Source organism: Lontra canadensis, unplaced genomic scaffold (assembly GCF_010015895.1).
Source record: "Lontra canadensis isolate GAN:19392208 unplaced genomic scaffold, GSC_riverotter_1.0 scaffold29, whole genome shotgun sequence".
Classification (NCBI taxonomy): Eukaryota; Metazoa; Chordata; class Mammalia; order Carnivora; family Mustelidae; genus Lontra; species Lontra canadensis.
In genome coordinates, this window is record NW_022631023.1 from 11,259,349 (window position 1) to 11,287,347 (window position 27,999).

Consider the following 27,999-nt stretch of genomic DNA (forward strand, 5'->3'; position numbering starts at 1 on the left):
CACTGACTTTTAAAAAGTTAATTATAGTCTTTTATTCCTAACTTGGAAAAAAAAAAGGCTTAATCTCTGGGAAACTATTTACAGGACTAATCACATTTCAAGCCAGGTGTTTGGATATGAAGAAGGGCCACTTAATGTCCCTTCTTGGGACAGGCTGGGATGGGTGACATGATCTGCCCAAGGGGCTTCATCAAGGAGGGGACCTCATGTCCTGGCTGCTGACGAGAAAGTGTCAGAGGCGCGCCAGACGCCCATTTGCTAACAAATAATTACATGTCTTTTTAGTGTTTAAGAGAAACCTTAATCTTTCGGGGACATATCTGTAGAATTATTCTGAAAACGCGTGTGATTAGGAAACTCTTAGTTTGAAGAAAAAAATCAATAAGCTTGTCACCCCCATGAGACCCGTTACATCTTCCCAGGCACTGACAGGCCTTTTGGGGACAGGAATATGGAGGACCGGGCTCCGTAAAGTGCTGACATGGACATCAGCAGCTTCCTCGGCTCAGAGCCTCACCCCACAGGCTAGCAGACCACACCAGAGTTTTGGGTCAAAGTGCTTTGGGGAACATCTTCTTGCTCCTTCGCTGGAAACGAAACGACGGACACCGAGTCCCAGGCATCATCCGTCGGCGATGTGTCCGTGTCCAGGGCCTCTAGGATAGGCTGGCTTGGGTCCTTCAGATACTTGAAAAGGTTGAAAATCAATAGCGTCATTAGCTTCTCAGTTCAACATGGCTGACCTTCTACCTGAGGTTGAGTTGGTACCTTCCTATTCTGACCACCACCGAAGCCACTTCTCAAACAAGAACGCCCCTCACGTCAACAGTCACCTCAACAGGAATCCCAGGGCCAACCAAGCTCACACGGTGCCTCAGGAAAAGCACATTGTAACTTCCTGCCCCTGGTGCGGGCTTGGGGCCTGTTCTCCCCGGAAGTGGCTCTAGGATTCTCACTTTCCAGTGAGGGAGGACGAGGGGCCTCCGGTTCACCCCTCATGGGGGAAAAGAGGGAAAGTTGGCCCGTGTCTTCCTCAGCCCCTCTACCCACCGGTCACTTCCACCTCACATGACACACACCAAGCAGAGAAGCAAGGAGAGACAGAGGGGGCCTCACAGCGCCCCACCTGTCCCTTCCCTCAGGCCTCAGCACCAGGCTGAGCCATCATGTCACCGCTGCGTGACCGAGAAACTCCCGTCTCGCTGCCACACAGGCCGACAGACACCAAAACACACAGCGAGCCCAGAGCTGACGGGCGACAAGAGGAGCATAAACCAATCCTGAGCGCTTCTGAAACCTCAAAAATATAAGTGAAACCTGATTCGTTATTCTCGTGTAACCTCAGTGCCCTTTGATATCTATTTTTCACACTTTCCCAGGGAAGTGAACCGAAAGACTCTGTTTTAGACCCACGACCCAAAGAAACAGCTAGTAGTAAATTCACCTCACAGGGCCCTGCTGGTGGTTTTACCGTGAGAGAGATCTGAGCAGGTAAGACGCTGACGCCCACTGAGGGCTGTTACTGTGTGAAAATATTAACCAGGGAAGGTCTTTTGTTTTTGTTTTTCTTTTCTTGACTTTTCCTTTTTTTTTTTTTTGTGGTAACACTTAACGTGAGTTCTACCCTCTTAAAAAATTTCTAAACACACAATGCACTACTGTCTCTAGACACGATGACACACAGCAGCTCTCCAGAACTGACTCATCCTGCATAACTGGAACTTCATGGCCGCTGAACGGCATCCCCCTGGGTCCCTCTCCCCCGCCCCCGGCAACCACATTCTACTCCTGCTTCTATGAGGCAGACTATTCTAGATGCCTCACGTGAGTGGAATCGGCCTGGAGTTTTCTAGTGGGGGACTTCACGTGTAATTTGAGTTCTGTCTGGGTACTTTAAACACCTCGTGACGGAGGAAGGAAGATAAGGGACTCCAGCTTTTTCTAGAAGCACTACTCTTTCTCTATAGACTTGGACCTTATCTAACACCTATTCCTTCTAGGTGTAACAGACGAAGAGTCTGTTCCCAGTACCTTTACTCTGATTTTACTGCTAATAAACCTCCAGAGACAAATACTTTTAAATAATCTTCTATCAGCTCCTAGAAGGCTGGGCCACCTCACGGAGCCTGGGTGGCAGTGGTGGTGGGGATGCTGAGCAGGAAAGCGACTTCCCACGAGACCCTGTCCACCTGTCTCCCTCAGGTCTTTCAGAATATTAGTGACATCCAGTGAGCTCTCGGTGTGGACGGCTCTGTACTCACAGCCCTGGGTGCATTTCCTCTAGAATCCTTCTGAGTGCACAGCTCCCGCCCTACAGCCCTGTCTCCATCGCCTTCTCACCCTCTGCCAGGGTCCTGGTGGCTTTCTCCACAGGCGATCTCTTGGCCACGCCAGGCTACCTTTTCCACCAACTTCTGCCATTAAAAATTTTGTTTTAGGGCACCTGGGTGGCTCAGATAGTTAAATGTCTGCCTTCGGCGAGGGTCATGATCCCAGGGCCCTGGGTTCGATTCCCGCATTGGGCTCTCTGCTCAACGGGGAGCCTGCTTCTCCCTCTGCCTCTCTCTCTCTCTCATGAATAAATAAAATCTTTAAAAAAATTGTTTTAAGTTGTGGTAAAAGACATTATTAGAATTCAGAATTATCATTTTTAAGCGGTATAAAATACATTCACACGGTTGGACAAGCCCCACCACCATCTCTGGAACTGTTTTAATTTTGCAAAACTAGAACTCTGTCCCCATTAAATGCTAATGCCCCATTTCCCCCTCCCCACCCACACCCCAGAGCCCACCACTCTACTCTCAGTCTCTGTGAGCCTGACTCTTCTGAGTACATCACGGAAGTGGAATCACACAGAAGTTGTCGTTTTGTGACTGGCCTTTTCACCTAGCATCGTATCTTCAGGGTTCACCTGTGTTGTTGCGTGAGTCAGAATCCCCTTCCCCTTAATGGCTGAATAATATTCCATTGTGTGGCTAGACCACCCTTTGTTTATCCGTTTATCCACTGACAGAAACTTAGGTTGCTTCCAGCATTTAGGGGTTGTGCATATTGCTGCTATGAACACGGGTGTACAAATAACCCTGTACCACTTTTTTTTCCCTCCAAGTAGGTTCCACACTCAGCGCGGAGCCCAACACGGGGCTCGAACTCACAGCCGTGAGATCAAACCTGAGCCGAGATCAGGAGTCGGACATCAACTGACTGAGTCCCCCAGCGCCCCTGCCCTGAACCACTTATAACTCCACACTCTGTGTCCGTGGCTTTGTCCACTGCCAGACTCCTAGGCGTTACCACGGGGCCGCAGAGGGCTGACATGTCACCCCCTGGATGTGTGCACACGTACCTCTTCGATTTGTGACGGGATGCTTGGCGGAGAGTGAAACCAGTATTTTACCAGGCCTTTGTATCTCAGCACCAGGAAGAAACAGCCCCCCGCCAGCGCCGCCAGCGACAGAAAGACTCCCACGGCGATGAGGATGACTTGTTGAAGCTTGGTAGTGGCTTAAAAAAGACGACACAAGATGAACAAGAGGCCCATCCCGCACACAATACGAACACCGGGTCAGCCTTCACTGCCAACTGCTTCGATAGTGTCCACGTCCTCCTGAGATGGACACACACTGTCCCTCCCCTGCCCAGCCTCGCGTGCTCGAGTGCATAACTAGTAAAAGCAACCCTAAAACCGAGCGGTGTTAGCCGTCTGGTGGTGTCACTGTCGCAGATCTCAGCACGAGCTGGTTAGACCGACTTGGGCGCTGGCTTCTCGCCCCTTCTCTCTGGGTCTCCGCACTGCCACCGCCCTCCACCTTGTAAGCCAGCCCGGGTTACACTACTCAGGGATTCTGGTCCCAGCTCAGAAAGGACGTAAGGAAGGCAGGTGTTACCATCCATCATTGTTTCGTAGCAAGTTATGTTGCTTAAGCGGCCGGGCCTAGAGGTGTTGCAAGATGTGCGAAAGAGATGCGCCTTCACTTGTAAACAGTATTCTCTTAAGGGTTTCAAGCCATCCAACACGACGGAGTTGCTCTTGAAAGGACCTTTAACCTGCGTAAAAAACGCCAACAGGAACATATGAAAATGACCCAGAGAGATGTGGTCGAGCCACTTGTAGCTTTGCCAGTGTTTCCTCAAATCCTCAGGGAACACCGTCACCAAAGAAAGAGATTCTTTTTTTTTTTTTAAAGATTTTATTTATTTGTTTGACAGACAGAGATCACAAGTAGGCAGAGAGGCAGGCAGAGGCAGAGGGAGAAGCAGGCTCCCTGCCGAGCAAGGAGCCCGATGTGGGACTCGATCCCAGGACGCTGGGATCATGACCTGAGCTGAAGGCAGCCGTTCAACCAAATGAGCCACCCAGGCGTCCCAAGAGATTCTGTTTTGAAAGAGTCACTGGTTTGCAGTGGACATATTTTATGTGTGAAAGTGGTGAACCATGTGGAGAAAGACGCTGAGGGCTTCAGAGCTGTCTTTCTGGCTGTGAGGCCTCAGGGGCCTGCCGCGGCCACGGAGGGTCCGCCCCTGGAATTTAGCAGGCCCCCATGTCTGGGATGAAATTTTCTCCTCAAATGGGGCGCCTGGGTGGCTCAGTCAATTAAGCGTCCGGCTCTTGGTTTCAACTCAGGTCATAAGCTCAGGGTGGTGAGTTCGAGCCCCAAGTCATGCCTGGGGGGAGTCAGCTCGTCCCTCTCCTTCCCTCCTGCACTCTCTCTCTCTCTCTCTAAAATACATAAGTAAAATCTTAAAAAAATAATAAAATTGCCTCAATGCCCAGCGCATCTACTATTTCTTATAAATAAAATCACTATGTCTTACTTCATGGTTAATGTATTCTAGATTCTTCAAGCTAGCCAACGGACAGAGGAAAAAAAAAATCATGGTGGGAAATAACATTCTTTTCATTCCAAGTCTGGTTTTAGTTTTAACTGAAATGTGCTGATGCCTCTTACAGAGTTTTGGTCCACATGATCTTGGTGAGTTACGTAATTGGGACACAGCTGGATCCCAGATTCTGGAGGATTCTTTCTCCTCCCCTCAGCCTATCCCTGCTGCTGCCTCCCTCCCTCTGGATCCCTCTAGTCAATGGCTTCTTGCTCTCCTGGACAAAGTCGCCATCGTCCCACAGGGAAAAGAGGGAAAGATATATTACGGCCGTATAGGATTTCTTATAAGGGGACTGCTTTCCTATTTTTTTTTTTAAGATTTTATTTATTTATTTGACAGACAAAGATCACAAGTAGGCAGAGAGGCAGGCAGAGAGAGAGGAGGAAGCAGGCTCCCCGCTGAGCAGAGAGCCCAATGCCGGGCTCGATCCCAGGACCCTGGGACCATGACCCGAGCTGAAGGCAGAGGCTTTAACCCACTGAGCCAACCCAGGCGCCCCTGCTTTCCTATTTTGAGATGTAGCAGAAAAACGCCACAGCCGTTTGAAACGGTGGTATAACATATGCTCAGCGACACGAAGATGAAGCTGCTATAGTGTTGGCTGAAAACTGGCAGGTTACTCAAGAGTATGTAGAGAGCATCTTATTTTTAAAAATATAAAATAGTCGCCTTGCTTAGGAATCGTAGGACCATGGATGATTTTTCTTCCTTCTGTTTAATGCTGAGGGACTGCCAGGGCAGAGGAGAAAAATTTTTGCTTGTGATGCCCCATAAAGCAATTTTTAAAAAGATTTATTTATTTATTTGAGAAAGAGAGCACGCAAGTGTGGATGGGGAGGGGCAGAGGCAGATGGAGAGAATCTCAAGCAGATTCCCCATTGAGTGTGGAGCCCTACTAGGGCTCAATCTCACAACCCGGAGATCGTGACCTGAGCCCAAACAAAGAGCCTGGCACCTAACCAACTGCGCCACTCAGGCGCCCCACCCGCGAAGCCATTTTAAGTATAAACTTCCTCTGGGGTTTATTTCAGCTGCCAGTTGGCATTTCTAGAATTCAGAATCAAAGACTGCAGAGACCTGAGACCGCTGTCCTTGGAGGGCCTGTTTGCCAGGCTAACCAAAGCTGGCACCTGGGAACTTGGAATCCAGAAATGCCCCCGCCATTCCCTAAGTAATATCGGAGGCTAATGGCGGACACAATGTTTTCTATGCTGAACACCTGCTCTCCTTCTAGGAGTCTGGAATTTTGATCTGTGCTAAGGAGAAAGGGCCTACATTTCCAGTAAAAACCCTGGGTACTGCATCTCTGATAAGTTTCCCTGGTAGACAACATTTCACACGTTGTCAAGGTTTGTTGTTGAAGGAATTAAGTGTGTCCTGTCTGAGTCATTCCGGAGAAGGTTCTTGGAAGCTTGTGCCTGCCTTCCTCTGGAGTTTGGCTCATGTTCCTCTTCCCTTTGCTGATTTTGTTTTGTGTCCTTCTTCTGTAATGAATCATAGCCATGAATACAACCATATGCCACGTCCCGTGGGTCCTTCCCACAAATCCAGAGGCTGGTTTTGGGGACACAGACTCACAGCTGGGATGTGGATATTTTGGTGGCTCTCACACTCATTTGAGCCCTAGAATCTTTGATCCACAAGTCCAAGGTGTAGCTGCTCTGGTAGGAAGGGGGAAAGGGGAATCCCTTCTGGAATCTTCCAGGCCTTCTCCATCCCACTTGACCAGACCTTGACCTCTTGATGCAGGGAAATGATTAGTTCCTTCTTCCTCATATGATAAGAGTCTACTCTTCAGGGAGTTTTGCCTTCCTCAGTGTTTTAAGATTCACCATGAAGAAATGGGGAGGAAGGACAAGTATGAACTATGCTGGGGAAGATCCGTGCTGGGGGGGCTCAGCTGGTTAGACGTCTGCCTTTGGCTCAGGTCACAATCTCGGGGTCCTGGGATCAAGCCCTGAATCGGGCTCCCTGCTGAGCAGGGAGCCCGCTTCTCCCTCTCCCTCTGCTTGTGCTCTCTCTCTCTGCCAAATAAATAAATAAAATCTTAAGAAAACAAAAGGCAAAGTGCACAGCATGGACCCTGGGCTCAGATGTCCCTGCGCTGATGGGCTAGCTGTCAGCTGCTGACCCTGGGCAACTTACTCAACCAGCTGGTTTCCTTCTCTGGGACGCGGCTCGGGACAAAGACTAAATGTGTATCTAAAATGCCTGGTCCAGGGCCCCATGCTAAGAAAGCTCTCGATTAACATAAGCTTTTTACCATTACAAAAAACTATAATCATTTCATAATACACGTAAGTCCAAACCATTATGCCATATCCCTTAAACTTGTGCAGAGAAGAATGTCAGTTATATCACAATAAAACTGACAAACAAAAAACCAAAACAATTATGATACTGTTCAGTTTAGGAAACCCGGAAGCTCACATAGATAATGAAACCTCTTGACACGCAGCTTGGACAATCGGGCACGCGGACAACCGAAGTCCAGCACCGTCCCTCATATCACTAGGGCTGACCAGGCCCTGCTGGTCTGATGCCACCTCTGCTAGCCTCGAGGCCCGCCGCAGCCCCTCCTGCATTCCTGACGACCCCGGCGCTTGCAGATCCCCAGACATCCCGAACCTTCCCACACCCTGTCCTCTTCCCTCGAAGGCGCTCTCTCCTCCCAGCAGACTTTTCACCTGTTCATACGCGCTCTCTTTGCAAATCATACAAACCACAGCAATTTACATAAACCCTGCAGATTGCAGGGGTGGATTCCATGTGGTAGAAACAGGCTTTCTAGAACCTTCCCACACTTTAGAGTGCCCCAGGGGCTCTGTGCGCACCCCAAACAACAGGACGAGCATGCTGTCAGGCAGAGAGGGGCCTTTGGAGCCACCTGGCAGAAGGGAAGGCTTGGCATAGGGAGCAGAAGCTCGGGTCTCCAGTGGACGGATTAAACCCGGTTCAGCGCTCAGACCCTAAGGCAACACCGGGACGCTCTGTCCTCCTTGTCTAGTTTCAAGTTGATTTTTTTTTTGCTGTATCAGAAAGTCCAAGGAAAGAAAATCAAAACAAAGCAGAAAAAATGTAGAAAAGGAGAAAAATGCTCTTGCCTTTTGGATTCCTGCCTTTTCCCAGTAATGGACATAGTACTGGAAATAGCCCAGGTCGGGAGGGATGTCAAAGGGAGAGGAGAACCTGATGGTCAGGGAGGCTTCTCCCGGTGTCACCCAGATGTTCTCAGGAGGCCCAACGGTAACTGAAACAGAGTAACGACACAAACACAATATATATATATACACACATATATATGTATATGCACACACACATACATTGTATATATAATACACCATATAATCTTATTTTTAATTTTATTTTAAAATTTGAACCCAGTTAATTAACATATAGTGCATTGCTAGTTTCAGAGGCGGAGGTCAGCGATGCATTGGTGCCTACAACACTGGGTGCTCATTACGTCGTGTGCCCTCCTTCACGCCCACCCCCCAGTTACTCCATCTCCCGCCCGCCCGCCCGGCCCCAGCAACCCTCAGTTTATTTCCTATGATTAAGAGGCTCTTATGGTTTGTCTCCCTCTGTGATTTCGTCTTGGTTTATTTTCTCCTCTCACACATGATTATATATGTATATGGCGTGTACACACAGCCACAGCCACCCACACGCACATTTTTAAATCCAGTGAGATCTCATTCTGGCACAGCAGACTCCCAGAGACCGGTCTGGGCACAAGCTTCACGTGGCAGGCCACGGGGCAGGAAGGCCACCGTGTGGCACCAGGGCTTCCGGTCGGTGGCAGGAGGGCCCTTGCAGCTGTCCACGTGTTGGCCCAGAGCCAGTCTCTTCACGTCACCCTCACCCCCGCCCAGTCCCCACCCCAGCACACAGCTTCCCTGGAGACTGAGACCCACAAGAGGCCGGTACAGGAGCCTCCCAGGCTGAAAAGCCCCAAGAGCCAATATCTCTTACAACAGCACTGCGGGAAGTTTCCAGAGTCCCCGTGAGGGCCACGCACAGTTACAAGAATTGCTGCACTCAGCCGAAGACACGGGTCCCTCGAAGGCACTGGAGGGGCCCCAGGGAGGTGCAGCTTATCGGTCAGGGGTCATTTTGCCACAAGCGATGCTGCTTAGGAACATGGTGAACAGCCACTGTGACCGGGTTTCCAGAGAAACAGCCGGAAGGTTAACCACAGATCAGATTTTCAGGCAGAGGAGGAGAGGGGGACAGGATCTTGCTCCCCTTACCTACCACCTGGCTCCTTTGCAGATCTATGTTTAATACACATTCGTACTTCCTTACAAATGAACAAAAGTGGTATTTATAAACAGACCGTGTTTAAACATAGTGCCGGAGAGATGTTGCCATTGGAAGTCTGTTTCTCAAAGCTTTTCACAGAGTTCCCGGGACCCTGAAGCGTGTTGAAGGAAAGGTTCCCTCTTGTACGAAACAATCACTCAGACGGAGTGTGTAGCTCGGGCCCCACCAGTTCCGAGAGGCCCAGCCATGTGCCGACTACACGCGCAGCCGATTGGATCACTGTGGCCAGGCGTGTGTTTGAGACCGGTCGTGCTTTCCACGCTTCCACCTGGGCTCTCCCGGCTGGGCAAGGCCCTGGCACCTGTTGGGCAAGGGCTGTTGGGCAAGGGGCTGGTCCCTGCAGGGTTTGCAGCCAGACCGTCCGGCGTCCTGGGCTGTGGGGGAGGGACTAGCTCTAGACAGAGACCTGGCCGGCCTGGTCCCCTCTACTGCCCCACCCCCCCGCCACCGGCTCAAGCCACGTTATCCTCAGGACTTTCTCCTCCGTAGGACATGTTCTCTAGACTTTTCTGTGACTTCCACGCAGGGTGGGCCTGGAAGCTAGGGTGCCAGCCTGAGCGGGTCATTTCGTCCCCTGGAAGGTCAGGGTGGAGAGAGCTGCCCTTCGAGAATTCTGGATCCGGGATCTGGTACCAAGTGACAGGTGCCAAGAGGTAACGATATGGTTTCCTGGGTCTGATGGAGAGTGTGAATAAATGCCAGCCGCTCTTAGCCCTCTTCCATCAACGAAGCACTTTTTGAGGGGAAATGAGCCTGTCTTTTGAGGGGGAGACGATCCGCCCTCTCTCAACACACGGAAGGGAGTCTCGATTATCCGCGGGTGAGTCTCGATTATCCGCGGGTGACTGCTGACGGCAGCTTCCATGGACCAGCTCTCATTGTAAACCAGGCAACGTGGATTTTCACGTGTCCACCAGCTCTGCGTACCCTCCACAGAAGGTCATCTTCGTTCCCACAGGGAAAAACAGAAGCCAGGAGGTCATCGCAGTTGCCCAGAGTCCTAGCCAGTAAGGGGCAGAGGGGGGATGTGAAGCGAGGCCGATGTGACCCCCACCAGCTGCCACCGCCAGCCATCTCCTCCTCCCTGCACACACGCTCATCCTCGTGTTGGTTGTGCCCCCCACGTGCACAAGGGCTGGACCCAGCGATGGGCTCTGAGGACACGTCTGCCTCCGACTTTGCAAGTGAGGGCAGAGGATGACTGCCCAGCCAGGAACCACCTGGGAACACTGCTGCCCAGCTCAGGCTGGGAGGACGGAGAGCCGCTGATGGCTGGCACTGGACCAGCGACTTTGGCAACAGGCCCTGCTTCCAACCCCGTTCCTCTTCTCCGGCACCAGGGCCAGGGCCCACCATTACTTTTTCTTTTTCTCTTAACTAATTCCCAGCTAGGTGACATTTCGTAGCTCAGATATGTGCTGGTTCTCTACGCAAGGACAGACGACTTGTCTGCGGTAACTGCCTGGCCCACGGGGACTGCGCTGCCTTCTCTTCCGGTCCCCACACCATCTGGCGCAAGCTGCGGGTTGCTCTTCCTAGCTTCCCAAGGCAGACACTCTCAGACACGTAGGAAAGAGAGGGAAGGTCATGATAACAACTCATGTCCTCATCACCCAACTTCCGCCCACCTTGAGGTCATGGTCAAGTTTGTTCCTCTCATCCCCCTTGCCCTCTGCCCTCCCACTCTCTGGATTATTTTGAAAAATCCCAAACACCACATCATTTCATGTGTAACTACTCCAGTATGTGTCTCTAAAGCCTAGGACCTCCCGCCCCGCCCTTAAAAACATAAAATACCATTATAGGACTTGAGATAAACGAACAGTAATTGCTTACTAGCCCGTCAAATAGCTAGACCGTGACCACACTCCCTCAGCTGTCTTCTCCCTCTGCTTAGTTTGCCTAAACCATGAGCACTGGGGCTCTGGGACACAGCTGACCCTGTGGGAAATGAATCACAGAAGGAGCGAAGTACAAACTAGAATCTGTCTGTTCTTACGCCCCCTTCCGATTTCTGGGAGCACATCTGCTCATTCAACCAACCTCCACGGCATATCCACCATGAGCCAGGCACTGTTCGAGGCCGAATGAAAGTCTTTCTTAAACATAAAGGAAGTTGTGCCGGAAGAGAGAAGGGTGATCGGTGAAGCCAGTATGTCCCACCCAGCCCAGAGGCCAACGAGCTTTTTTTGGTAAAGCACCCTAGTCAATTGGGCTTCGCGGGCCAAGCAATCTCTGTTGCAACTGTAGCTTGAAAGCTTGAAGTGCTGTAGCTTGAAAGCATCTACAGACCATACGTTATTAACAGACGGTGAAACTGTGTTCTAATAAAACTTTATTTACAACAACGGGTTGGCGGGCCGGATGTGGCCGACAGGCTGTGGCTTCCCAGCCCCTGGTCTTTGCAACTCACACTCCTCTAGCGCGAGCCTCATGCTCAGTTCATGGGTTTGACCACTACACCCACCTGTTCACCGGCTGTGCGGGGCGAGACACAGGACAGGGGAGCGTGGAGTCCGCACGGCTCAGCGAGGAGGAAAGTGAAGAAAGCCTGAATGATAAAGGAAGTTTTAGAGCCAAGTTCTCTTACCATTCCAACAGGACAGGAACCAAGGCACTGTCAGCCAGGGGGAAACCAGGTCCTCCAGCTTAGCTCGGACGCGTAAAGAGATGTTGAAATGTGGTGGGAAACCCGTTGAGAGGCTGCTCGGGGTGAAGTTACACTCCGGCTTGGTAAGGTTCATACAGTTCATACCTAAGTCGTTGGCGTCATACCACCTACTGCCAGAGAAGCTGCAAAGGAAAAAAGGCTTTCACTTCGTGGATTTCATTCTTCTGCCACATCCAACAGTTTCCCCAGAGCAGATTTTTTTTTTTTTTTTAAGAAGCTTTCCAGAGATCCAAGTTGCAGATCAAAGAATCCACCCCAGTGAAAGTGCACAACCAATGACTTTCAGGAGATTCGCGGGGTTGTGCAAACATCACCACGACCAATTCTAGGACATTTTTATCATCCCCCGAAGAAACCCCATACCTATTAGCACTCACTCCCCACTGTGCCCTAACCCCCCAAGCCCTAGGTGACCATTAATCATCTCCTTTCAGTTTCTCAGGGTTTGCCTCCTCTGGACGCTTCCTACAAATGGGCTCATGAACCGCATGGTCTTTTCGGATTGGCTCTTCCCACGTAGCGTGTTTTCAGACGTGATGCGTGATGCTTACAGGACATTTGTTTCTCCATTGGCCTGTTTATGGTCACGTTGGTTGTTCCCACTTTTTGGCTGTTGTGGGTAACACTAAGAAATATTCACGTGCAAGTTTCTTTGCAGACATAACTTTTCAATTCTCTGGGGGAAATACTTAGGAGGGGAACTGATGGGTGATACCGTAACTCTTATTTTTAACTGCCTTCCCAAGTGGCTGCGCCATTTTACATTCCCACCTGCAACGTATGAGGGTTCTGATTTTTCCGCATCCTCACCAATACTTGTCATTATGCCTTTTTTTAGTATAGCCATCCTAGTGGCTATGCTGTGGTATGTCCCTGTGATTTCAAATTTGCATTTCTCTGATGAATATTGGTGTTGGGCATCTTTTTATGTATTTATTGGCTATTTGCATATCTTCTTTGGAGAACTGTCTACTCAAACCCTTTCTCTGTTTTTTTTTAAAGAATTTATTTATTTATTTATTTGACAGAGATCACAAGCAGCAGAGAGGCAGGCAGAGAGAGAGGGGGAAGAAGACTCCCCGATGAGCAGAGAGCCCGATGCGGGGCTCGATCCCAGGACCCTGGGATCAGAGATCATGACCTGAGCCAAAGGCAGAGGCTTTAACCCACTGAACCACCCAGGCACCACCCCCACCTCTGTATTTTAACAGAGTTGTCTTTAATTGTTGAGTTGTAAGAGTTCTTTATGTATTCTGGATGCAAGTCTCTTCTCAGATTTTTCCCATTCAGTCCCGCAACTGATTTTAATTCTCCAAGCTCAGCCCCTGCAGCTGACATCTTTAGGAAAGCTACAGTGTTCCTACAAACCCCACTCACGCTTCCTGCTAGTGTGGAGTTCTGTTTACCCCATAGCTGCACATTTAACGTCTGTGTCACCCGTATGAAAACCCTGCTAAATACAAGGGCACATATTCTTGTAAATGACAGCTCTGACCTCTGTTCTCAGGTGACAAACTTGAGGAAAACCAGGGAGGTGGCTGCTAGAGACCTCAATGGGGGGCAGTAGGCAGTGTGCTCTGTAGAGACACGCTATGCCCCCAACAGCGGCTCTGGCCTAGAAAGCGAGGCGGGGAGAGACAGAAGAGAGGAGAGAGAGGCTGGGGATCATTGCCACTGTCTTACACACACCACACGTGCTTCTAAGTGTACCTCTGACCCTGACCGGAAACTCTTCTGTCGAAGTGGCAAGTGGCAAGATGAAGTCCACTTCAAGATGTGTGGCCACGGCTTCTGTGGCTTACCACCAAGCCTCCGGGGCCAGACTCTGCTGGGGAGAGGGGTCCCCCAGCAGAGGCACCCCCCGGTCTTAGATTGGGGCTGTGCTTCAGAAGGGGTAAGTGATTTTTAAACAGTTAACACAGATACTTAGAGACACTCTAACCTTCTCCCCACAGATCCCAGCTGCTGAACTTGGGTGAAAGGCTCCCCACATTTCAGAGGTCATTTCCCCATTCAGCAGGGAATGGGCCACTCCTGTTCCCCATCCTCCCCTCTCCTCCACACTTGGCCCTGCCTCAGAACTGCTTTTGAAAAACGGTTCTCCACAAAGGGATCTGAAGAGGGACAAACCATCCGAATTTAAATGACAGCTGACACAAGACAGCAATTTCAGGGGGAAGAGAGGAAAAGGAAGCTGCGTTTGGGAGGCCACATCGCTTTGTCTTCGCGAACGGGAGAAATGAGGGGATGTTGGCAGCCCTTCAAGGAGCGCAGCCTGGAGAGCGTGACCCTGCCCCGCCCCCACCCTGCCCCGCCAGACTCTGGCCTCCTGGGGCCCGGGTGCTGGGGTGTAGGGTGGGGGTGGGGGTGTGTGTCGTTTGAGTCTCACCCCAAGAGTCCCCACTGGCTCCCCCTCACCATGTGTCCAGGATGGACTGCCTCTGTCCCTGAGTTTTCTCATCAGGAGAGGGAGCACGGCACAGCGGCTGAACACCGGGACTTTGGAGCCAGATCACCTGGGTTCAAATCCCAGCTACTTCGCTTTTCGGTTCCTTAGTCCCCTTATCTATAAAATGGGGATAAATGATGGTATTTGCCTCCGAGGGGCCATGAAGGTCGAACCAGCTGACATTAGGAAAGTGCCTGAGCCAGGACTGGGGGCCCCCCCGAAAGCACCAGTAAATCACTTGTTCCATACCGGGGCAGCTGTGGGCTTCACTGTTCAGTCTCTGTTACATCATTTCCAAAAATGGCAAGTGTCCCCTCGCACCCAGCAATTCCTCCGCTCCAAATATACGAAAACAATCAGACAATTTATGTATGAGGACGCAGGCTGGTGACCATCTACACCTGCCAGTGGGGAAGCGTTGAATATATCATGTGTGATGTATCCTCTAATAAAACAAGTGGTAAAAATGTTCACACAGAGATCACTAGGAGGATCACTAGCTCACACACTTAACTACATTTGGTTGAAAAAAAAAAAAAAAAAAGGAAGCAGTACCCAAAGGCATAACCCCAGTTTTGTTTCATTTTTACGCATACACGGGCACATTTTCAAACCAAGTGCACGCATTTAGGAAAAAAGTCTAGAGAGAAATACGCCAGAAGGAGAATAGGGATTATTCTTGGGCTATAAAGCACTAGGTTGTTTTAATTTTATTCTTTCTACTTTTCTGGGTGTCGTAGCTTTTTTGTAAAGCACACGTGTTGTTGTTAAAATCAGAAAAAAAAAAAGGAAATAAAAAATGTTTCAGAAGACTGGCTGGTCAGGTTAAGTTTTTTAAAGTGAAATCTCTAGAGTTTTTAATGTCGGGACTAAATGAAAAAAAACAAACAAACAATTAAACACTGTGGGTCTAACCCAGCATGAAGGCCACACTCACTACAACCCCTGATTTAAACCTGAAAATTTCCCACAATTCTCAGTGTAATTTGGCTTTGGCTACTGTACTACCAGAAAACAGGCACCTTCATTTCTAATTACGGTAATGCTTTGCTGTAGAGAAATAGGATGGAAAAGTTTTAAGTCCCACAAGACTCAAAATGATTATTTCATGTCACTAAACCGTCCCAAACATGTAAAAGTCTCTGAAAACAAAACAAGAGCAAAGGCTGTCCTCTCATCAGATTTGTGACTGGAAAAGAAAACAAGACCAGCTCGGGTTTCAGTTTCTCGTTACCCCTCAACTTTTCCAAAGAAGGATGTTCACATTCAACCCATCCTCTGTTTCTTTTACTAGAACCATCTTCTATCCTGAAAAAACCATCTCCAAAGTGCTTTCCCAAAAGGAAACGAAGTATAATAAACATGTTAGTCTGGGAAAGGTAACCGTCAAAGGCTTTAAGGAATATTTCCACTATCTCCTGGCGCTCTGTTGACCCACAGATGTACTTCCCCCTTCAAGGCTAAGGAATGCTAGTCAGGGTATGAGCTGTGACTTCCTGTCACCAAAGGCTTGTTTAGTTCTACGATACCACGTTTACTGAGTGCCGAGTAGGGCAAGCTTCGTGGTTACAGGACCCGTGCAGGGGCCCAAGCCCCACTCTGAGGAGTCACTCAATTTGATGCGTGGCTGCCGCCATCTTGAAATTCTCAGTAATTCTGAGCAAGGGGCCTTGCACCATTTTCATTTTGTGCTAGATCCACAAATTATGTACCTGGTCCTTGTGGATCTGTCCGCTTACTGTAGATTGCTTTGTACTTACTTGAGGAACAGCTAAATGTAATTCAGACATAACCTGTAAACCCTGGTTTAGAATCTATTCTTATTTAGCAAATGTTGTTACAATGGACATTTGAAGGCGAAAACGAAGTCATCTGGAAATGCGCTCCTCTTACAAATTAAGTGCCCGTAATTTTTCCAGGTTCCTTCCCTGTTCTTGACCACAGATATGGTCCAGATTTTACACAGTTGCAACCGCTACCAGATTATCCTTTTTAATAGTTCCCGAATGTTCAATGACTAGTTAACATGACACAATTTGGCATTTTTCTGCTGATGGACACGAATGTATACTTCAATGTCTATCTATCTTCATGAATATGAGTGGTTTTGTTCTTCCTTCTTTTTTCTTTTCTTTTCTTTTTTTTTTTTTAAATCTTATTTATTTATTTGAGAGAAAGAGACAGCACATGGGTGAGAGGGAGAGAGAATCTGAAGCAGATTCCACTCTGAGAGCCTGATGCGGGGCTTGATCCCACAACCAGGAGATCATGACCTGAGCTGAAACCAGGAGTCAGATGCTTAAACGACTGAACCACCTGGGCACCCATTTCTTTATCTTTTTCTGATGGGAGCTTGTATCAGCTATGTTGGGGGAAAGTAACGTGGGCATTTCTGTGACTTGATCTGTCCAGTGTCTAACGCTGCGGGAGGAGGGCTGGGCTAACTCACCCTCTCACCCAGCACGATCTCCATCAACCACACTCTCCCAAGCACAGAGCATTACCATTTCCTTACATTTTGTGTGACTAGTAATACAAAATGACTTGGCCAATAATTTTAAACTTCGTCTTCTCTTAACCTCTGTAACACAGTAAACACATAACCACCGAGGACTTTGATTTTGTCTTACTTCTTCCCCTGTGTGTTTCTGTTGTACACCAAGGGATGAGAAAGTGTGAAAGCCGGTGAGAGAGAGAATGAGGGGCCAGAAGAACGTGTGAAATGGAAAACCCCTTTTAGAGATCGAGAATTAGTAGCGATTAAGTGAATACTTTCTTTAGTAGGCCAAATCTGGCCTGCAAAGTTCGATAAACCAGATATTTCAAACTTGAGGAAGATGAAGGCTACAAGGTGCCTCCTGCCCTTTCAAGACAGGAAGCCGTCTTCCACAAACCTCTCCTGAACCCAAAGAGAAGACAGTCGTCCCCCAACTAAGAAGCCCCATAGGTAGGCAGCCCAGTCTCTGCGACACCAGTGCCGTTTAAGCCTTCGCATGAGTGGGAGGTTGTGAAATCTCTGTCCTTGGAGATTTTAAAAGTACAAGAGGAATATCTGTTTCCAGTGGATTTGCCGGCAATCCTGCCAAGAGGCAAGCCAGAGCCGCAGGCCCGAGGCTCCCCGCACCCCTTCCCGCAAGGACGCCAACAGAAGGATCCGGCTTACTATTTGTACTGCACCTGGTAGACCACCGGCCTGCTGTCATTGCTCAGGGACCCCGGCTCCCAAGTCAAAACCTGCTCGGCGTTGTACAGGTGAACCTTCGGGTTTCGAGGAGCTGGCAGCTGGGAGAGAGAGTCTTGAAAGGGGCAGGGAGTAAGAGAAGGGGGCAGAGGGGAGAGAGAAAGGTGGGGGAGGGTTGAGAGAGAAAAATCGGATTACAACAATATTTAAACACACAACTCCGTTTTTGTCCAAGTGCAGAAACGGTTATTGCCTGACGCATGTCCCCTCGCCCTGGCCTCGGACTAAGTATGGCACCAGTGACACAGCCGGTGGGAAAGAGAGGCCTGGGGCCCGCAGGTTGCAGTTCTTAGGAACGGGGCCCGGGCGCCGGAGTCCGGCTCCACTGGAATCCATGTTCTATCCCGAATAAGCACGTGTGGCTGGGCAGGTGAACTTGACAGTCTGGGCTCACCGTCTTCTTCAGGAGCGAGGGGTAAACAGCAGTACTGTCTGTAAGTGAATGCTGAGTCGGTGGCCACGTGACACGCATTGGCCCCAGACTAGCCTTAGTTGCAGACGTGCATTTGTACCGACGGAGCGTCTGGTAAACCTCCATGCACACACACACACACACACACACACACACACACACACATATGCATGCCCCAAGCCAAGTGTGCAAAGCCCAAAGGCACGTGGAGGGTGAGACATGTCCTTGGGGCTTCGTAAGGGTTGCGGTGTTCCTCAAGGACCCCCAGTATCACAGTCGCCAAGGTCTTGCTTAAAGCGCAGACCCCCAGCCCACCCCCCAGACCAAGAAATCCACATCTCCAACAAGCTTCCCAGCTGATTCTCAGGCACGGTGAAGGCTGAGGGCTACAAACAGGGCTCCCTTCCCCGGGGAGCCAAGGCCAAGGTCAGAGCCGCCCTCCTGGGGTGACCTGGACTGGGCTGGGGACCACAACTGCCACAGGCTCTTCTCTTGCAAGAAAACATGATCCTGGCGGGCCATTCTCTGAGATGGAAGATGAGTGACCAACGCCCAGGTGGAAAGAAGGGTTTTGAAAAACGTGCTGCTCCAGAATTCAGAGCAGGAAACTCGAACCGTATGTTTTCGGGAAACGCATCCCATCTCAAGAGTGGTGTCTGTCTGGCTCTTCCTCTGAAAGGCGTGTTACTAAGAGTCCGTGGCCACTTGTTTACCTCCGGAATGCCTGCTGTCTCCACAGCCCTGAGCTCAGGAGGGCCCCAGTTCCAGAATAATCCTTATTCAACCAGCACTTCTGCCAATTTGCAAGAGGGCCAAAGGCAGGCAGGCTGGGGTTGCCTGGAAGGAGGCTCTGCTGGGCAGGCCCAGCTTGCTCCCCGTGGCTGCTGTGCGTGGTCCGCAGACCCCAGAGCGCAGTGAGCACTGGACAGCGCCCCCCGGGGGGAGGACTTCCTTAGGGCCCGGTGCTCAGCAGCGTCAGAGACCCGCAGTTTCCCATGGATGTTGAGATGAGGTGGCACGGATTCAGTGTCTTAAAACAACCCAGCTCGACTGCTTACGGTTCTGGAGATGAGAAGTTTGAAACTGCTCTTCCTCAGGTAGCATCTGGGTGTTGGCAGGGCTGGGATCCTTCTGGAAGTTCTGGGGCAGAAATGGCTTCTAGAAGCAGCCCATGTTCTTTGGCTCTGACTCCTTCCCCTGGCAACAGTGGGCTGATTCCTTTTCTCTCTCTCTTTTTAAGTGACTACCCATTTATTTATTTATTTTTCTAAAAAAATTTTTTTTTTGAAGATTTAGTGATTTATTTTAGAGAGCAAGGAAGAGAGCACGAGCAGGTGGGGCAGGAGGAGAGGAGAAACCCAAGCAGACTCTGCCTTGAGCCCAGAGCCTGACATGGGTTTGATCCCAAGAACCCTGAGATCACAACCTGAGCCAAAATCAAGAATCAGACACTTAACTGACTGAGCCACCCAGGTACCCCTTTTTAAATATTTAAGTTCTAGGGGCCCCTGGGTGGCTTGGTGGGTTAAGCGTCTGCCTTTGGCTCAGGTCATGATCCCAGGGTCCTGGGATCGAGCCCCGCATCGGGCTCTCTGCTCAGCAGGGAGCCTGCTTCCCCCCTCTCTCTGCCTGCCTGTGATCTCTGTCAAATAAATAAATAAAATCTTTTAAAAAAATAAATATTTAAGTTCTAGTTAGTGAACATACAGTGTTTACTGTATTGGTTTCAGTGGTAGAATCCAGTGATTTATCACTTACGTAAAACACTCAGTGCTCATCACAACACAGGCTCTCCTGAAGGCCCATCCCCCACCCAGCCCATCCCCCACCCACCTCCCTCCACCAACCCTCAATTTGTTCTCCATTGTTAAGAGTCTCCAATGCTTTGGGTTTTTTTCTCTCTCTCTTTTTCTTCCCCTGTGTTCATCTATTTTGTCTCTTAAATGCCACATGAGTGATGTCACACGGCGTTTGTCTTTCTCTGACTTCTTTCCCTTAGCATCACGCACTCCAGCTAGATCCACATTGCTGCAAAGGGCAAGCTTTCATTCTTCTGGATGGCGGAGTGACATTCCACCGCATACACAGACCCCGTCTTCTCCATCCATTCCTCAGTTGGTGGACATTTGGGCTCTCCGTACAGTCTGGTTATTGTTGCCACTGCCGCTAGGAACACTGTGCCTGTAAGAATCTGTATTTTTGTACCCTTTGGCTAAATAGTGGTGCAATTGCTGGACCAAAGGGTAGTTCTATTTTTCACTTAAAAAAATAACTTATTTATTTATTTACTTATTGGAGAGAGAAAGGAGAGGGTCAGGGAAAGAGAGAATCCCAAGCAGACTGTGCAGCTCAGAGCCCGACTCGGGGCTCGATCTCACGACCCTGAAGTCATCACCTGAGCCAAAATCAAGAGCTGGTGCTCAACTGACTAAGTCACTCAGGTGCCTCTCTGTTTTTAACTTTCTGAGGAACCTCCATGCTGTTTTCCAGAATGGCTGTACCAGCTGGCGTTCCTACCAACAGTGTAGGAGTGTTCCCCTTTCTCCGCATCCTCGCCAGCATCTGTCATCTCCTGTGTTGTTAATTTTAGCTATTCTGACGGTGTGAGGGGGTATGTCACTGTGGTTTTTTTTTTTTTTTTTGAGATTTATTTATTTATTTATTTATTTGACAGAGAGATCACAAGTAGGCAGAGAGGCAGACAGAGAGAGCCTGCTCCCTCCTGAGCAGAGAGCCCGATGTGGGGCTCGATCCCAGGACCCTGAGATCATGACCTGAGCTGAAGGCAGAGGCTTTAACCCAGTGAGCCACCCAGGCGCCCCTCACTGTGGTTTTGATTTGTATTTCCCTCTTGCCAGGTGACGTGGAGTATTTTTCATGTGTCTTTTGGCCGTTTGGATGTCTTCTTTGCAGAAATGTCTGTTCATGTCTTCTGCCCATTTCTTAACTGGATTACTTGCTTTTTGGGCATTCAGTTTGGTAAGTTCTTCATAGATTTTAGATACTAACCTTTTATCAGCTATGTCATTTGCAAATATCTTTTCCCATTCTGGAGGCTGCCTTTTGGTTTTGTCGTGTGTTTCCTTTGCTGTGCAGTTTTTTATCTTGATGAAGTCCCAGTAGTTCACTTTTGCTTTTGTTTCCCTCGCCTTTGAAGACGTGTCTAGCAAGAAGTTGCTGTGGCTGAAGTCGAAGAGGGTGTGCTGTCTGCGTTCTCCTCTAGGATTCTGATGGATTCCTGTTTCACATTTAGGTCTTTCATCCATTTTGAGCTTATCTTTGCATACGGTGTGAGAAAGCTTCTGGTCCGGTTTCATTCTTCTGCATGTGGCTGTCCAGTTTCCCCAGGACTCTGTGTTGAGGAGACCAGGCCAATTCCCTTTCATGTTGTCACCACACTGGTCTGACTCCCTTGCCTCCCTCTTCCATCTTTTGAGGACCCTTGTGATGACACTGGGACCATGGAGCCCTACCATCTGGGATCATCTTGCCATCTCAGGACCCCTGGTCACACCTGCAAGGTCCCATTTCCCACACGAGGTCATGCAGCCACAAGCTCCAGGGCTTAGGACGTGGACATCTTTGGGGACCATTATCTTGCCTGCCACGGTGCCCTTCACCATGCCCCTGTCTCTGGGGAGGAGCCATCTCCTGGCGCCTGGATCTCCAAGATCCAGACATCAGCTAAGGGAGGAAGCACCAAGGGCCCGAGCAGGAAGGGCAGGTCCACCCCAACTGACAGGTGGACCAGAAGAAAGGCTTCCCCGTAAACATGGAGTCTCCAGATGGGCCCTCTACGTTCTTCAGCTTTCATTTTCCCGACGTGTGGGGAGCTGCCCCGCAGTTTTACTCTGACATTTGACTTTTCTGGAATCCCCTGTCTTACCACATTCAGAGATGATAACAAGTCTTAAAACCGAGGGTTTCACAATGAAGCACTGAAGACTGCCCACTCATTAGCAACTGCCTCATCACACTGCCCTCTGCACCTCTCGGAAGGCCCGTCCTTGAACTGCTTCGCCCCTACACCACGGCCCTCACAGGGCCCTCCTTGTTCCTGGGAAACTCAGAACCTGCCCCTGCGGCTCCTTCTCTGGAACCTTCTTTCCCCTTATGCCACAGCTCTCTCCCCTACTCCCTTCCGGTCTCTGCTCTCACTAGAGTGGTTTCCTGTGTAAAACGCCCAGGGCGCGGGGGTCCCTGTCTCTGCTTGACTCATCCACGTGGTGCTAGGTCCCCACCAGGGTCCTCTGTTTACACCACGGTAAGGAGCATGGATTCCAGAACTAGACTGCCTGAGTTCAAAGCTGCACACTCCTTAGGACCTTGGGCAAGTCGTTTAACTTCTTTGTGCCTCAGCTGTCTCATCTGTAAAATGGGTACAGTACAGACTTCGCAGTGTCGTTATGAGGAGAGAATGAGCTAGTTTTATGCGTGGGGCTGAGGACAGGGTGAGCACCTGGTGGCCCGTGCCTCTCCGCATTGCTAACGGTTTATCGACGGTACCCCTGAACACGAGAGTGGGGAGCTCCGGAAAGGCTGGGTGTTGTTGGATTTGGGGATTGTTTTATCTCCCTTGCCTGGAAGAGCAGGCACTCCAGATCTGGGGGATGACTGGCCCGCAGCCCAGCGGCGGGCTTGCTTTCAGAGAGGACATAACCCATTTCTGGTCCTCACCAGTGCATTCGTCCACTTGAAAACCAGGCAGAGCTTAGGTTCCCTTTTTCCTTCCTTGCTTTGTGCTCAAGTTCCTTTTTGTCTGGTCTCTGCTGTGGCAGGACATGGGTGGACAGCTCCAGGCTGTGACCTATCTGCTCGGCTCCAAAGAGTCAGCGTATCTAGGGTCATGGTGCCTGCTGTCCAACGTGTCCGCAAGGGCTCAGCGGAAGGAGAACAGAACTTACGGACAAAGGGCTTAGGCTGAAATCCTGATCCTGTGACCTACAGCCACAGGTTCTGCTGACACCCCAGCTGAGCCTTGGTTTCCTCCTGAATCGTGGAACGATGCCCTCTCTCCCAGAGCTGGAGCGAGGGGCATGCGCAAGACAGCAGACGAAAGGCAAATCAGACACTGCTGTTTGAGTAAATTTCTAAGACGTGACTATTTCAGGGTGTCCCGATTCCTCATGGCACGGTTGCCTGTGCAGGTGGCGGGCAGCACCCGGTCACCCAGACCTGTCTTCAGGGACCCGTGACGGGGCGCCAAGCCCCGCGCTGAGCACTGTTATCGATGGTCTGCCCTTGATGTAGGCAGAATAGCGCCCCTCCCCCAAAGATATCTGTGTCCTGTGAATATATTAGGTTTCATGGCAAAGGGGAACATAGGTTGTAGATGGAATTTAGGTTCCTCATCAGACCTTAAAATAGGGAGCTTATCCAGAAATAGCTGGGTGGATCCAATGTCATCACAGAGGTATTTCTCCGGAAGCTGGAGGAGGCAAGCAACGATTCTCCCCCTAGAACCTCCAGAAAAGAATGCATCCCTACGGACACCTTGAGTTTAGCCCAGTGGAACAAGCATCCGACTTCTGACCTCCGGAGCTGTAAGACAATACATTCTCTCATTGTGTAAAGGCACCGCCTACGTGTTGTTTGAAGGCGCTCAACTGGGGGTGATTTGTTACAACACCAGGAAGTAAGACGGACCCTGGAGGTGGACACCAGGGCTTTAATGACACCCCAGCTCTTGCGAGACAGAAGCTCATAGTAATGGTAGGGTGTACACAGTTCCAGTCCCTTCCCTCTCCGCGGTCTATGCGGGCAGTCACTCACAAGCTACTCATGGTAAGAAGAGATGACGTAGGGATCACCCGTGTGAGCAGTATTCTTTGTCATTCACAGCTACAGCTACTCCTGTGCCCCCTTCCTGCCCTGCCCTTGACCTCGGATCCAGCCTGGACCCAGGCATTTGAGACTTTATGCATATTTAAGAAAAGGCTAGCCTGGGTCTCAGAAAGACAGTTTGGTTAACATACATCACACACAGAGGGGCGCCTGGGCGGCTCAGTCGGTTAAGCGTCTGCCTTCGGCTCGGGTCATGATCTCAGGGTCCTGGGATCGAGTCCCACACAGCGGGGAGTCTGCTTCTTCCTTTTCCTCTATCCCTCGCCCACCCGCACTCATGCTCTCTCCCTCTATCTCAAATACAATAAATAAAATCTTCCAAAAAACTCCCACACATCACACACAGAGAATAAAGTACATTAAAATAAATTCGCACTAAAATGAATCATTTAATCTTGACATCCAAAGACCCTTCAGGATCCTCCCATGGATGGGGTGTTATGATGAACGTCCATGACTTTGCAGGTGAGGAGATGTCGGAAGGCATTCCCCGAACCCTCAGCTGTAACCAGCAAGTTGCTCTGGTCAGTAAGTCCTAGACATCAGCTTCCTTGCCCAGACCATTTGTCCCTCCTAGGAAGGTCAGTTTTGTCTCCTTGAGAGCAGATGGGGCTATTTCCTACTTGAAGAGAATGGTGGGGAAAGAAAGACAGTGAATGTTTACAAAACCTTGTCTGACCTAGAAAAGTGGCCTAATAAACGCTATTACTATCATTTTCAGTTTGCCCCAAAACATGACAGCTGCTTAGTAGTTTCAACTGTTGAGCGGATGGGCAGACAAGAGTTACTTGCTGCGGGACCGTCTGGGTGGCTTAGTCAGTTAAGCACCCAACTTTTGATCTGGGCTCAGGTCACCATCTCAGGGTTGTGAGATGGAGTCCTGTGTTGGGTTCTGTGCTCAGTGGGGAGTCTGCTTCTCTCTTTCTCTTTCCCTCTGCCCCTCCCCCTGCACGCTCTCTCTCAAATAAATAAATCTTAAATGAAAAGAGTTGCTTAATGCACCTTCATTTGCAATGGTTCCTGTTTTGGGGCATTTACTGTCTTTCTCAGCGGTCTCTCGGTGCATCAGAAGCTTTGGATGGTCAAGCCAGCAAATCATGGTGACAAAATTCTATGGCACAAGTGCCTTTCCAACCTTTTACTAAACTAAGCAGCAGGTGCGAAAGAAAGAAAAGCCTCAATTCTTCAATGTTCAGGTCGATGGTCAGAGACGGTTGATTTACTACACTGTAGTGGGGTTGATTAATTTTTGATCTAAAGCAAACGGCCACTGCTTAAAGCATTACTACTGAAGGGACCAAAATATGCCACCCCCAAATATGTCACTTTGGCATGTTGGGTCTTTTTTTTTTTTTTTTACATGTTCATTATTTGGAATTAAAGTTACTCAAAAAAACAGTCAGTGCAAGAAGGACATTCCAACTTTTCTTTTTCCCTCTGAAAGCAGGAACTGAATCTCTCTTGTGATGGCTCCTCCCTATACCAGGAGGGCAAAGGGCATCTTGACACAGAGATGGAATTGGAGGCTGAGAAGGTTGCATAAACAAACTTGGTTACCTCCTCATTAATTTGCGACCCCAAACTCAAACCCCCTTGTTTGGTTAAATCTCTGCAAATCACTATTTCTATATCTAAAAGGTAGGAAAGGTGCAAACTTTGATCGCTTCTTCGAGCCTCATATTTTTATAAGCTCCCATAGGTACAAAATTAAATCTGTTTTTCTCCTGTCACTCTGTCTCATGTCAACTTAATTATTAGATTAGTCGAAGAACCCAGAAGGCAAGAAAGGAAAAGTTTTCCTCCCCTACGCTACAATTTAGATCAGGTCCGATATTTTACATATGTTATCCCTGAAACACCTCTAAGGGGTAGATATTATAAGTTCTTCTTTTTAAAAATTTGTTTCCAATACTTATTTTTTTTTTCTGATGGTAAAAGCCATTTCATGATTAGTGCGGGACACTTGTGAATTATGAAAAAGCATGGAAATTTTTCTATTGTTAGTCGTTAATAGTTCCACTCTGCGCTTTGATTAACATAGCTTCTCCTAAAAATATCCCGGTTAGTTTTTCTAATAGTTTATTATGAAAAAAAAATTCAGTAGTCACAAAACAGATTAGTATAGCATGGTGCTATTTTTCAAAGGATCTATGATGAAGGACATTTTATTCCCTTTGGGGGGGAGCAACAGAGGGAGAGTGGGATCTTTTTTTTTTTCCCTAAAGATTTTATTTATTTATTTGACAGAGAGACAGTGAGAGAGGGAACACAAGCAGGGGAAGTGGGAGAGGGAGAAGCAGGCCTCCTGCCAAGCAGGGAGCCCCATACAGGGCTCCACACCAGGACTCTGGGATCACTACCTGAGCCAAAGGCAGATGCTTAACGACTGAGCCACCCAGTAGAGAGAGAGAGAGAGAAAGAGAGAGAGAATGAATCTTAAGCTGGCTCCATGCCCAGGGGAGCTGACGTGGAGCTTGATCTCATGACTTGAGCTGGAATCAGGAGTCTGATGCTTAACCAAATGAGCCACCCAGGTGCCCCGACACCAGTTTATTTCTCGTGCATCACACAAACCCAAACTTTGGTAGAAGACTAAAAGATAAATTACTAGAAAGAGGGGCATGGCCTTAGGTGTTGGGCAATGTCAAACTGCAAAGTTTCTAAATATTTCTCTCCCCGTCGGACTCACAGCAGAGACGTCCTGAATGCTGCATAGACCCCCCACTAGTGAGCACGAGTAGAAAGTAACCAGCACTCAGCCCATCACCCCGCCAGGCAGTTACCAACATTTTGCCAAAGCCCAGATTCCAACTGAAGGAGGCCGGGGGAGGGCAGAACAGACATTGCTCAAGACCTGAAGCTGGGGAGGGGTGAAGTCAGGATTCAAATCCATCTGTCTCAACAGAAAACCACCATTTGGCCCAGAGCACACAGCCTCACATGCAAGGCTCCCCTTATCAAGGAGCTGTGGAATGTAAGAGCCTTTCTAAGTGATGCTGGCAGAAGAAACAGACCTAACCCACACCCCGAGCTTCACATGGGCGAAAACTTCTACCTTCTTGAGACTGTTTAAGAGCTCCCCAACCTGGGACAGTCTGTCCTGGGGAAAGAACCAGCAAAACACCTTCCTCACCGCGGTCTTTTCTTTTCTCGGAGTTTTTAGATTCGGCTGATAAGTACTAAGTATGGGCAGTCAGTGTCAGAGGGAAGGAGGAGGCGGACCTAGGGAAGGGGCTGTCTGGATGGGAGCTGAGCTTGGATTCAAAGTCTGGTTCCTTCGACTCCCTGCCGCCAACACCAGCACGACCGGGGTTCGGGGCACTTCTGAGCCCTGCCCTGAGTGCTGCCCACCCGCTCACCTGTCCGATCCTGGGAAAAGAAGCATCTGGACTCTCAAACACACCCCCAGCCCCAGTCGGACTGAGTCACATTTCCAGCCTGTAGCTGACTTGGGCCGCACGCAGCTGCAAGGAAGGAAGCGAGCCTGGGCCCCGCTTCTAACTTAGGCCCCCGGGGAAGCAGGGGCCGCGGTCAGGCTGGCCAGGATGCGGAGCCTGCGGCGGGCACAGGAGGCCTCGCCCGAGCCCCGCACTCTCTTTTCCTCTGTTCACGCCGAGCCGTGCGCGGACCTCGGCCGCACTCGGCGGCGGGGAGCGGCGGCGCGGGGGCGGGAGAAGAGGGGCCGCAGTGGGGCCCGAGTCCCGCAGGAGCAGGGGCAGCGTCTCCGGCGTCGGAGGGTGACCCGTGGCCGGGTCGCCGGGAGGGGTGACGGCCGTCCAGCGGCTCTCCGGTGCCCGCGGGCTCCCCGCCCGGGGACTGCGCGCAATTCCCGGCCGTCCAGCCCACGCCCCGCACCCGCGGCGGGCCTCGCGCCAGCTCCCCTTCCACTCGGGGCTCCCCGCGGACCCCTGCCCCGCGCGCAGCACCCCTCGGGTCGCGCCCCCCCGCTCCCCCCCCCAGCCCGCTGCGGACGACGCTTCCCCGGGCCCGGCTTACCTGCCGGGGGCGCGGCGGTGCCGTGGCCGCCGAGCAGCAGCAGCAGCGACAGGAGCGACAGCGGCGGCGGCGGGGGCCGCATGGCCCGGGGCTCCGGCGCCGCAGGCTCCGCGGCGGCTCTCAGGGCGGCCCGGCCCCGGCGCGGGGTCGGCCGAGCGGCTCACGTAGCCGCC

General features: G+C 50.3%; 1 protein-coding gene across 2 annotated transcripts; it reads right to left on the minus strand.

Moving 5' to 3' along the window:
• Positions 1–3: 3 nt before the first annotated feature.
• Positions 4–27,997, minus strand: IFNGR2 (interferon gamma receptor 2). Of its 2 annotated transcripts, none has more exons than XM_032865412.1 (7): positions 27,827–27,997; positions 17,497–17,629; positions 11,804–12,006; positions 7,992–8,137; positions 3,891–4,050; positions 3,350–3,507; positions 4–687 (listed from the first exon to the last, which is right to left on the minus strand). In XM_032865412.1, exons 1-7 carry the CDS (start codon positions 27,906–27,908, stop codon positions 526–528), a joined length of 1,044 nt encoding a protein of 347 aa, XP_032721303.1. In that variant the 5' UTR covers positions 27,909–27,997; the 3' UTR covers positions 4–525. The 2 variants fall into 2 exon arrangements, with proteins under 2 accessions (XP_032721303.1, XP_032721304.1); XM_032865413.1 differs by having other exon boundaries at positions 17,511–17,629; positions 27,827–27,915.
• Positions 27,998–27,999: the final 2 nt, after the last annotated feature.

Bases quoted from the DNA above. Each gene is read 5' to 3' on its own strand.
- IFNGR2 (XM_032865412.1), bottom strand. From the start codon at position 27,908: ATGCGGCCCCCGCCGCCGCCGCTGTCGCTCCTGTCGCTGCTGCTGCTG. The intron at 12,007-17,496 runs GTAAGCCGGATC...TTTCCTTTGCAG, and splicing joins TACCAGGTGCAGTACAAATA to CTTCTCTGGCAGTAGGTGGT. The intron at 688-3,349 runs GTACGTGTGCAC...AACCTTTTCAAG, and splicing joins TCCCGTCACAAATCGAAGAG to TATCTGAAGGACCCAAGCCA.